This window comes from Aplysia californica, unplaced genomic scaffold (assembly GCF_000002075.1).
Source record: "Aplysia californica isolate F4 #8 unplaced genomic scaffold, AplCal3.0 scaffold01923, whole genome shotgun sequence".
Lineage (NCBI taxonomy): Eukaryota > Metazoa > Mollusca > Gastropoda > Aplysiida > Aplysiidae > Aplysia > Aplysia californica.
Genome location: NW_004799193.1, coordinates 15,546 through 27,638, shown reverse-complemented (window position 1 = coordinate 27,638; position 12,093 = coordinate 15,546). Strand labels below are relative to the sequence as shown.

General features: G+C 41.6%; 1 protein-coding gene across 1 annotated transcript; it reads right to left on the bottom strand.

Moving 5' to 3' along the window:
- Positions 1-7,836: 7,836 nt before the first annotated feature.
- LOC101844975 (death-associated inhibitor of apoptosis 1-like) lies at positions 7,837-11,237 on the bottom strand. The gene is given in 1 exon segment (XM_035973720.1): positions 7,837-11,237. A coding segment is annotated over 1 exon segment (1,923 nt). The 3' UTR covers positions 7,837-9,314.
- Between the last annotated feature and the right edge of the window lie 856 nt (positions 11,238-12,093).

Genomic DNA, 12,093 nt, shown 5'->3' with positions numbered 1-12,093 from the left:
CATTTAACGCCATGACAAACTCTATGGGGAAAATGGCGTTTCCTATCGCTCTATTTATGAATTACATGTGGTCTTTCTTGCACGTGTGTGGCAGCGACAGACAAGTAACGGACTACAGATCGGTGTTCAATACCATTACGGACATGTTGGGCTCTAAGAATAACAAGTCTATGAAAGAATTTTTGAAATCCAACAACAAAGGCAACGCTGTGCTCATGCTTCGTATTTATAACGAAACGACGGATTCGGTTTTGGGAAATATAGGCAATGAAGAGGATACGGACAAACCGAATGTGAAGAAAATACAAAGTTTCGGCCCGGCCTACGACGAGGTGATCAAAAAGTTGACCGATGAATTGACCGCCTCTGTGAGGAACGCCTGGAATTATGACGCGAAAGAGCCGAGTAAATTTAAGAATTTTGTGAATTTGACTGGCAAAATTCTCAAGTGCATAAAGTCTTTTATCAACGAGAAAATTTGTTCTTTTAATTTCAACATGCATGAAAAGTTGATGGAGTTGGACAACGCTAGCAAACGAAAGATGGAGTGCGTGGCAAACTACGTTATACACAATTCCATTGCAGAATACGGTCTGATGGGCCAGTTAATGGCTGTCAGCGTAAACCGATTGACTGAACAAAAAGTGTTGGTCATTTGCGAAAACCAAACGAAAAATCGGGCCACTACGGTCAGAAAAGCAGTGTCTACCAATTATTCCGGAACGACCGCTACTGCCGTCAACAAAACAACGACTGAAAATGACGTGGACCTGATCAACGTTTGCCATAAGAAAAAAGTACCTTTAACCTGTCGAGTGCCTAAAGATTTTTCGCTGCGCGAACCTGTAACCATGAGAGCCAAAACGACTATGGTAAACTACGACGAAGAAGGAGCTGGAGCAGGCAATATGTACGGCGTGAAATTGTCGTCTCACGATAACGAAGGGCCTATAAATAACTCAAACCACGTTGAGTTCGTTATATCTTTCTTAATGAACCTTTGTCAGAAGGTATTTGCTGAGAAAATCAACGGTGACAAGACTAAAATGTTCCAAATGACGGGTTCGCTGTACAAGAAAGTAGTCAACTCGATGAAAAAGTTGTTGACTCTGCCGGAATACAGCATCGTCAAGCAAGCTTTGCTCGGTGTAGACTGGGGGTTGACGTCTGAACAGTTGGACTCGTTTCTGGCAGTTTGCTTTTTAAGAAGGGTTATTTTGACAATATCACCAAGTATTCTTGGCAAAAGCAGATCAATCCGTGTCGAATCCAGTGGACTCAGCGGTTTGTAGTCATGCCGAAAGAGGGTACTGCGGAAGATTTTAAGTTGATAAAGACACATTGTTCTGACGTTTTAAGTAAATCTGAGACTGTCGTTGAAGGCGTGCATCTAAACTGGGTTCGTTTCCCCAATCCTAGAGACTCCAACGTAAATATCATTCGCCTCCAAAATTGGAGACCTAACAGCGAATACGGCTATCGTTCTATGACGCTCGGGCATAACCACGAAGTGCGCGGCAATTTTACCGTAAACATGGTGGGCATGAAGGGACGAGTGTATGGAGCGGATGAGCCGCAAGTGTTCGTGCGTATCACTGAAGGATTGAAAAATTCCAAGATTGACGATCAATTGACCATTTTGACGGATAACTTGGAGTTTTTTCAAAACCAGTGCAGCGGTCGCATGAATGAAGAAGGTGAATACACCATGGAGTCTGTTTATCCCGTTTTTAACAACAGCAGCGATGCTGATTTTTATGCTTACAACGAGCACATTGCTCAAATGTTGGTCGAATTGTTGAACGGACGCAACAACGAGGACATAATGGCCAAAGAGTGGTACTCGGAGGCTAAAGAATTTCAGTCCACCAACGACGTGGTTGAAGAGGATGACGATATGTCAGCATTGGACAATATGTATCTCGCTGGTAAAAGCAATGACGACGATGACAACAACGCTGTCGAAAATGAAGAAATGGTGGATCACGCCTACAATGATGTGGTGGCCGAAAACAACGAAGATTTTGGTGTATAGATGATGTATTTTTTGCTTTGTTTTATAGATTTGTCTCTCTTGTGGCCGAAAACAATTTTCTTTTTATGCCTTTGATTTTGGTATATATATAGATGGATGTATATATATATTTGAATAGATGATGTATTTTTTGTTTTGGTGTATATAGATTTGTCTCTGTGCCTGTCTTGTGGCCGAAAACAATTTTCTTTTTATGCCTTTGATTTTGGTATATATAGATGGATGTATAATATATTTGTATGTATTTCTTCTTTTTCACTTACTTACAACAATAACGATGTATACATATTTGCAAAGAAATAAACACAACCCATTGGGATTTTTCTCTTTTAAGAGGAAGTTTCTTTACCCTAGGGAGAGATTGGACTATAACTATACATCCAGTGTATAGTTGAAGTCTCCTCCTTCACACATTGGGGTAATAAAACTCATCTCTTAACAAATTTAAACACAACAAGTTTTTGTTTTTTTATTCATCATTGTAGAACCATCTGTGGATCAAATTTTCCAACATGATATTGTTAGGATTTGTACAATTATCGTGGTTGAAATAACTCCACGCAGAACTGTTGACGAACACTAGGTTTTCGAAACAGCAATTGTTGCGCTTACTCTTCCAATATTTACACGTCTCCCTGTACCCTTCCATCGTCCCGTATTGCATGAGGTATAAAATGGGCGCTTTGGGATTTTCTAACTGTTGCTTGTAAATGAACACTTTCAAGAGCTTATCTCGTTCCGTCATACGATTTAAGAGCGTGATGTCCGAAGTGTTCTTGTCGATTTTGAAAAGCGGCAGGTCGATAAATTTGGAGTAATTGGTCACGAAATCCATGGGTAAAACGTCTTCGATGGATCGTATGCTCGAGGTAAAATTAAAACTGCATTTCGCCAGATTCAATTTGGGAGTTTGAAACGCAAATATGGTTTTTTCCACGTTGTATTTGGGAAAATACGTTTGTAACTGTTGTTTGATTTTATTATTTTTAGAAAACTTGATCAACCGCTGTTGATTAATCGCAGAATCGTACGTTTCTCCGTTGAGCGGCACAATAAAACTGTACATTTCGTTCATTTTAACAACGGTACAGAAGCTTCGTCTTCGAATTTTTTGGTGTACGAAGGCACGTCGACTCCGTAGGATTTGCCGTAATTCGAAGTAGCGTATTTAACGTCGTCGCTGGCGTGTATCTTGTTGTAATCTCCTCTTTTGATTAGATCTAATATTTGGTCAAAAAGCAACGGGGTTAATGATGTTTTATCCTCCACCTCTTCTTCTTTCAAATATCTTTCGTGTTCGTAGCCGTTGAAATAGGGTTCTTCGAAAACGATCAACGTGTACAGATATTCGACGTCCGCGTCGCAACTCATAACGTTGTTGGAGTACAGATTATACGCCAACTGCATAATTTTGAACAATTTTCTGCGACTGGGATAATTCTTCACGATGGGCTTGTAAATGGTGTAAAAAATGGAATTGATAACCACATTAGTATTGACGGCGCATACGTATGACAGTTGCTGTTGCCGCGCTGACGCTGTGGTGTACAGTATAGGGCGTTGATCGACCCAAGCCAGTAGAGCCCAATTGGAGGAATCCTTGTTGTAAAATGGTAATAAATTCCAATCTTTACTTGGCGAAGAAGAAGAATCGTACACGTGACGTCTTCGTATGAGGCCTTTAATCCAAGCTACGAGATAATAGATTTGATCGTTCAAACTTGCGTTTAAAGAAATTTCTAAGTTGAATTGTTTGAGTTTTCTCGTGAGCCCATTTTTCGTTTGAGGGGGAATAAAAGGCGTTTTGCGACGCTTATTTTTTCTATTTTTATCGTTGGTGAGAATTTCGTTTAATGTGTAGAGAGGCGAGAACACGACTTGAAAGATTTGCGAGGCAATTATCCGGCTTTGTATAGTAATACTTCAACTTTACCTACGGCGTTAAATAGTTCAGACGTCCAATTTATAGAGAATATTGTCAAAATTCCAGTCTGTGTGGAAGATATCGGCTTGGCATTTGTCGATATACCCAAGGACGCATTTTTTAACAGTATTTTTTTTGTAATTTGTGATGACAACGTTCCCACCAATCCCTGTTGCGATTCTTCTCAGATACCCATTAACATAAATATTAACCAATACAATTGTGAAACAAATCCGTCTAATCCGTGTCACGTCAATTTTTCTTCTTCGTCTACTTCCCTTTTCAACAACGACAAGGACGTCAGAAAATGTGTCAATGGTCCGTTATCTTTTGATGGTTTCAGCGTGTGTACGAATAAGATTATACCAAGTATGACCATAGCCGTTAATAAGTCTCGATACATAACGACGTTAAGTTTACGGAGTTTCTACAATAAAGACGTTGGAGACTACATGTTTTCTTTGGTAGAAACTATCTCGTTTTTGGGAAAACCGTTTATAATTCAGAATCCTTCTCCAATTGTTTTAGATTACGACGGCGATGTCATTATTACGAATTTAAGCAGTCTGCAACCTACGTCCACCACTTGTAATACAAATCATCCGCCAAATGAGGAGAAATTCCTCGTTTGTAAAAATGTCGACTGTACGAAGTGTAAGCAAAACGCGTGCACGAAACACGATAGCCAGTGTATATACGGGTGTAAAAATGAGTGCGATTTGGCGTTGGTTTCTTTATTATTGTAAATCTCGCCGTTGCTGCCAATGATACAACAGCTCAGTTCGTCCAAAACCTTTCTTTGGTTAAGAATAGCTGTAGCTTTCGATTGAATAGCCTGCAGTTCTCGATTTTGTTTGGCCGTGTTAGCATCGGTACCCGCTACGAAAATTTGTTTTTGCGTTTTGTACGATCTTCCCTTCATGAGCTCTTCGCCTATGTTGGATTTGATTTGATTACACGCGCACAACTTGTTGTTTATAGCCGCCGTGGTATTATTATTATTAGTCGTACAATACATCAGTTCGTCTCGAATATACACCAATTCTTTAGGATTTTGAAGACTTCCGTTCAGGCGAGCTTTGAAAATATATTTGATTAGCGCCGTTCTGACGCTTTGGACGCGTCTGGTGACAAAATTGCCGTATTCGTCCGGACTAAAAGTCACGCTGCAGCATTTGAAGAAAAAGTGAAACGCCACGTCGATGGGCGTTATGGTCTGGATCCATTCCGTAATTTTGTCGGGTTGATTTCGAGACAGCGCCCATAGCACGAATAAATCCGCCAACGTCTTATTTGTCAAAGGTAAACTAAGCGAATAAAATATTAACAGATAATGACCCGACCGAGTTTCGCTGGAATCGTATAGGCATAATTTACAAACTTCGTCGTTGTCGATTACATCAACGTCATCCCCACACATCGTGACGGTTTTTAGGTTCATACATTCGCCCAAGTCCGTAAAATTGACAGATTTCCAACGACTGACGTATTTTGTGAGGATCTTCTCGTATAAATCCAAATATTTTTCTTCGTATAACAAGTCGATGCTATTGATATCCGGAGGAAAATAATTTCTATTTTCCTCATCGATCATACACATGCACGAAGTCGACAAACATTCAACACACACCAACATCTTTATTTATATAGAAATTTGATCCTATTAAAACTAACCTTCAATCATGGAATGGTGGTCGTTCTTCTATTTAGTCTGTCTAGTGACTTATACGACCGCTACTGTGCCAGTTTACGATTTGTGGTCTCATTCAAATCACGTGTCCACGGGAGGTCCGTACAATGACGGTTATTGGACGAATAGCGAAGGTGGTCAATCCACTTATTACGTATCTGAGATTTATACTTCTAAAACGGTGAATCACGTGATTGGCGTTACTGGATCTCACAATTTCGCGTTGTTGACGGATGCGGATATTGCCGCTTTGGGAGTTCCTCTTCAGGACGTCGATTGGAGCGCTTACTTCGATTCCGTTTCGCCCGAAGATGCGGCGTCCGACGTATTTTTCACCGGAGAACAATTTTACGGGTACAAATATCTCGTAATTATCAACTGGGACAATCGAAACAGCTCTCTGACGGATTTTTTCTTCGAACTTAATCCTATCCAATTCAATCTGGTGGTTTACGAGTGCGTGGACAACAATTTCGAATTTAGAATCTCTTCGACTCTAAAAGGCGCCGAACCCTTGCTGGGTAACGTTACCGTTATCGGTACAAATATGAACCAATGCAGTAAAGACGTTATCGACGACACGTCTTATTCCTCGAAATATGGCCTCAACACGATTTCCTTCGACAAAGCGCTATGTCAAATTGAGTACGACGTCACTTTCCAGATGGTGTATAGTTACAACTGGTTAGTGACCGAGGATAACACTCAAATCTTCGACATGGAGTGCAGACAAGATTTCACCAGTCTAGTATTAAATACGGGAGTTACTAACATAGATATCGTCATCGATGAGATCCAACAGATTTTCGATCACGCGTTAGCCACTCAAATGCTGATTGTTTCGGATCCCACAGACCCCACGAGCGTGGTTACGAGTGAAGAATTAGGCGCGGAAGTGAGCTTGTACGTTAGTCTCCCGTCCATTTACAGAGCGGATTTCGACATCACCGTCAAGAAATGTTGGGTGGACGGCGAACTCGTGCTCAACGATGGCATCGGGTTGAATAAAATGAATTGGTTGAATTTGATTAATTTCGCTCCGTTGGTGAATGAACTTTTGAGTGTTCCACAATTTACTGGTGACTCCTTGCTGACTATCCCTTTCAATGAGTCTTTGACAGCCTCTATGAAGATTGAAGTCTGTTTTATGGCTTATAAACCTAGTGGTGTCATTTTGTTTACAACTCAGAATGCTAATGGTTCTGGAGATTTTGCTGCCTTGAATTTGAAGAACAGGATATTGGTGTTTACCTTCTCACTGGGCAGTGGAGTAGGCATGTTGGAGAGTAACATGCACATCCACCTCAACAAATGGCACCGAGTGAGCATCATGCACAATGGCCGTACAGGAGAGATGAGAATAGATGACCACCCATCCCTCACAACAGAAGCACCGGGCACTGCCAGTATGCTTAATATCAAGAACAAGGTGATATTCCTGGGAGGCTTTAAAGACACAGTCCCTTCCAACACAGGAATAGAGAGGGGCTTTGAAGGAGCTATTCAACAGCTCATCATCAACGGTCGAGAGTATTTCAGCTATTCCTAAGTCTCTCTCAAACCCAAACCAACTCACAACTAGTGGCAATTCTTTTTTTGACTGTTTGTGTATGACTGTTTTTAAAATGTGATACGATGACTTGTGTTGTGAACCTCAATTAAATTTGTTCCTATGCACTGTGCAATGTGATGTATCTATTCTATGTTCAATAAAGATTTTCATTTTTTAAAACGCTCAAAGTCGCATTTTCGAGTTTACGGAAACAAGGCTTGAGCCATAAATTGCTTCATAGACCCCCGTATAGTGGTGTTGTATTCATATCCGTAAACTCGAAAACGAACTTGAATGTATTTTAAAAAAGGAAAAATTTATTTCAAAGCAAAAAAAACATATCAATCCACATGGAAAAGAATGGAAACAACAAAATATTGAATGATGAAAGAAGGGATCCAGAGGGGAGGAGAGCGTTATTGTTCTTAAAAAAGACCAATTCGCTTCTTCTCTACCAATCGTTTTCCCCAACAAAGTCAAGCAAAATTTTAATCAAATCAAAAATGGCAATACAAAGATGAAAAAATTTAAAGAAAATCCAGTCAACGTAGCATGAAAATGTCAATGTGAGAAATGAATGAATGAAAATCTAAAATCCAGTCAAAGCAGCAACATAAATGAAAAATCTAACATCCAGTCAAGCAGCAGGGCATAAAAATCAAGCTGGGTTAGCATTCAGTTTTCAAAGTCTTCTCTGCAGGCGGGGGGAAATGAACTAAAGGCGCTATTTTTCCTATTTTTCCCACCTGGTAAGCCAACATCTTGAATCAAATTGGGGACATTGCAGAACGTGTTCATATTCATGTACGGTCTGAACAAACGGTACAAAGTCGTACACACATTGTCTTTGTCGTACTCGTGTCTGCTTTCATCAAGTCCATAACACAGACATTCTGCCAACAAATCCACGTCCTCAGATTTCAAGTAACAAACGATGACGTTGTCGAATAGACTTTCTTGCTCGTTCAAAGGAGAGCGTGTGCGCAGATAAGTCTCGTACAGTTGGCATTTCTTTTCAGTAGACAGAATCTGAACGGAACATTTGTCATGTAATAATTCGTCTTTATGATGGAACGTCAGAGTGATTTTTGGCAAGCGTTTACCGTACAGTTCTTTTCCATTGGCTCTGATGCGTTCAATACGTCTGTTGTTCAAGTAGAATTTGAAGCCAAAATCACCATTGTCAAAGCTGATATTATCCATGTGGAATTTAAATTTGTTGGTAATTGATTCGATCATCAGAAGCGCCATACATTTTGCCATCCTACTAATATCTGTTATAAGTTTAAGATATTGCTGTTACGGCCTCGGTCCTTCCTTCTGATACCACACTTTGTTACGTGCTTTATATATATAGGCAGAACAGGAGATATAAAGTTATAGCATGATGTACAAAGATAAGACTGTTTGGGATTAAGAGCTTTAACTCGAGCCATTACGGCGTTGATGATGGTGGTGGAGTTTCAAAAGGTAATCTGATTGTACCATCATCAACAAAAACATCAACTTCTACTGGTGGCGGAGGTAAAGGTAATTGGTAATCATCGTTAACTTCTTCTTCTTCTCGTTGTTCCTCCCCCTCTTCCTCCTCCTCTGCCAATAGATAATTTTTAACGGTTTCGATCCATGAACGCGTTTTCACGTCAGCCGCTACAATTTCTAGGTTGTACAACGGTATATAAGATCCTAACTCGGGATTGTTTTTAAACATAATTTCCAATTCTGTTTCTACGCACAAAATCGGTCCTTGTAGTAATAGTTGGTAACTTTCAAAATCGTAAGGGGTATCAGAAGCGTACATTTTTATAAATTCGTCGCCGTCCGGATACGGAATACGCACAATTTTTAGCATTATGGAAGAGGAAGTTAGTCTATTCTGAACAAACGTACACAGCCAAATATCCCGTTTTCCTTGGGAGGAGGGTACTTTATTCCCTTAGTTCTGTCCGTCATTCTTGGTCTCGTCATAGTAACGTTTCAGTATGTCATGTTTGAAACCATTTATTGTGGTTGTTGCTGGAATGTCGGTTGAGTTCTGCTCTTCGGAGCACTTCGGCTTCATAGAGTAATCACAGAATCTTTCGGTACAACAATCAAAACCGATGTGGGTCTACTACCAGTAAGCTCTGATAACCCCGCGAATACCTGTTCTGCACACAGGACAGTTCTCCAGGGCGGAGCAACACTCGGAGCAGCTAACAAAGTGCCCACAAGGCAGAAAGACGACAGACACTTCTGCGTCCATGCAGATCTTACACACAGTTTGTTGTCTCATCTGGTGGTTCTTCTCTATCAGTGTATCAATTGTTTTCTTATCCTTGGTAATATTGTGTCTAACACTGTTGGAAGGGTCCTCTACTTCAGTCACAGTGCGGGGTTTGTTAGCTTCCACAAGTTTCTCAAACAGTTTGTCAGAAGACACGGGAATAGATTCACCTCTGAGTAACATTGCTGCCTCTAAAACATCTTCCCTTGTGTATCCCATCTCAACGATAGCAAGGACAGCGGGGTCCCGCTCGAGGCTATCTGGTTCACGTCTGAGATGTTCCCAGTAAGCACTGCCTCTCAGTTCTGTCATCACGTCTTCATATGAAATTTCTTCAAAACCTTCATCATTGAGTTTCTTGACAGCATCGATGAACGCTTGGCCTTTAGTCTGACGCATAAATGCACACTTGGATCCGAACCACCGAGCGTGTTCCACCCATATGTTGTCATTCAGTTCCCAGTTTCTTAGACCACCTCCACAGTAGAAGCAGCGAGCACAATCTCCATAGCCAACAAAGTAGAATCCAGCATCTGAAAGATCTTCTTTGGTCAGATGATGTCCGCTTGGCCAGCCATCAAAACTTCTGAGACGAGCAATCTTGAGAGCATACTCAAACCTTTTAGGTTTCTCTGTGATGATGCCTAGCTGCTGGTAGGAGGGACCTCCTGGTGGTGGGTTTGCTGTGTTGTCATTGGCTGGTGCTGCTGGAGGAGCAGGAGCAGGAGCAGGAGCAGGAGCAGGAGCAGGAGCAGGAGCAGGAGCAGGAGCAGGAGCTGGCTGAGCTTCTTGCTCAACTGGAGCTGGAGGTGGAGCGTTTCCTTGCACAGGTGGAGGAGCTGGTGTGCTAGAAGTATGCCCTCTTGCGGCTGGAGTTGTATTCGTTGCTGCCCCACTGTTGGCTGATGTTGCAGCTGCTGCTGCTGTTGCTCCTGTTGCTGCTCTTGTTGTGGTAGCTGCTGCCGGAGGTGTGTTTCTAGTCTCAGCTTGATTTCCAGCTCTTGCAGCTGGCCTAGCCTAATTAACAGGGCCATTCTGTCCACTACTGGTGACAAGATCACTGGATGTAATCACAACAGAGCTTGCCCGAGTGTCTGTGACTTGGTGAGCTGTCACGATGTATTCATTACGAACAACCGCAGCCGCACCACTTACAGCTTGTCCTTGTGACCCAACTGACCTCTCTGCAAGCTGAGTTGGACGAGGCAGTTGCACACCTGCTTGTGGTGTAGCACCGGCAATCTCAACTTGATTCAAAGCAGGAGCACCACCAGCGTTTGGCTTCTTCTTCTTCTTCTTCTTCTTTTTCGATCTCGCAGCGTTTGGCTGTTGTCTTGCGCCTTGCCCACTAGCCACGCTGCGTTGCTGGTGTCTTGTCCCTGGTGCCGCATCTAACGGTATGTTTGTGTTTCCTCTGCCTTGACCTGTCAGCTCACGATGCTCGCCGGGTTCTTCAATCTTTACAAAAAGAGCCAGACCCTCTCTTGGTTTTTCCCAAAGAACATTTGTGCAGTTGTCTTTTGTGATCATCGGGCAAGTAGGAGATAACCTGCCGTGAACCACATGCACTTCATCATCTGGACGCCAGCCTCCGTGATCTTTTTCACAGAAGAAACAAATGACCGAGTCATCAATACCTTTGTAGATAAAACCATCCTCTGCCAGCTTGAAAGCAGACTTGACCGCGTTCCTAGGGTACTCGTAGAAGGAATATACCCGCCATTTCTCTTGATTGAAGAAAGACCAAGGTATATCTCGAACTTTTCTCATTGAAGTAGCAGACGACTCTCTCTCTCTCTCTCTCTCTCTCTCTCTCTCTCTCTCTCTCTCTCTCCCTCTCGTGACAATGTATGGTATGAAGAGAGTTATTTATACCTCTTGGTGGCGTACATTAACAGTTAATGTTTAGTAAGGACCGGGTAATGTTTAAATTTTTTATTAAACTTTAGTTAAAAGTTAAAGTTTAGTAAAACCCGGCTAATGTTTACATTTTTTTTAAAGCTTTAGTGAACTAATTCTAAAGTGTATAAATACAGCACAATAGAAGGAAGATCAAAATGTCAACTGTCTCGGTCAGGTGATAAAATGCAATGGATAGTAAAGGGTTGTCTCTCTTTTTCCTTAAATAGAGTAATTGTGACGTACAAAAGTGATCGTCAAACTTGGTTCAACCGTGTCGTCATAGCGTTCAGCCCACCACCAAATCCTCCGAAGTATTAATCATCGTTTGATGTATGTTCGTAGCATTACAACGTTCTTTCGGTACAGAACAAGTCATCGGTCCTAGCATCGCTCACCGTTGCATTTTAGTAAGCACTGCCGTTGTGGCGTTAACGACCCGTACGTATTCTTGAGAGGCATGTATCTCGTATCAGCGGGGTCATGTGTCCACAAATAAATAAACGATGGCGAAATTCTTGAGTGATGAAACCCAAAAGGGAACGTCATAACACAAAGTGGATATAAACCTAGCTGGGAACCTCCCAATCAATCTGCCCATAGCCACGTCAGGTGTCAGACCAACAACACACTTTAGTTTTTATTTGAAAGTTTACGACTCCTTGATTGTTCTTGTCCTTTGACTGTTTTAAAAGTTTGTGAACATTGTTCTGTTTCAATATGTGCC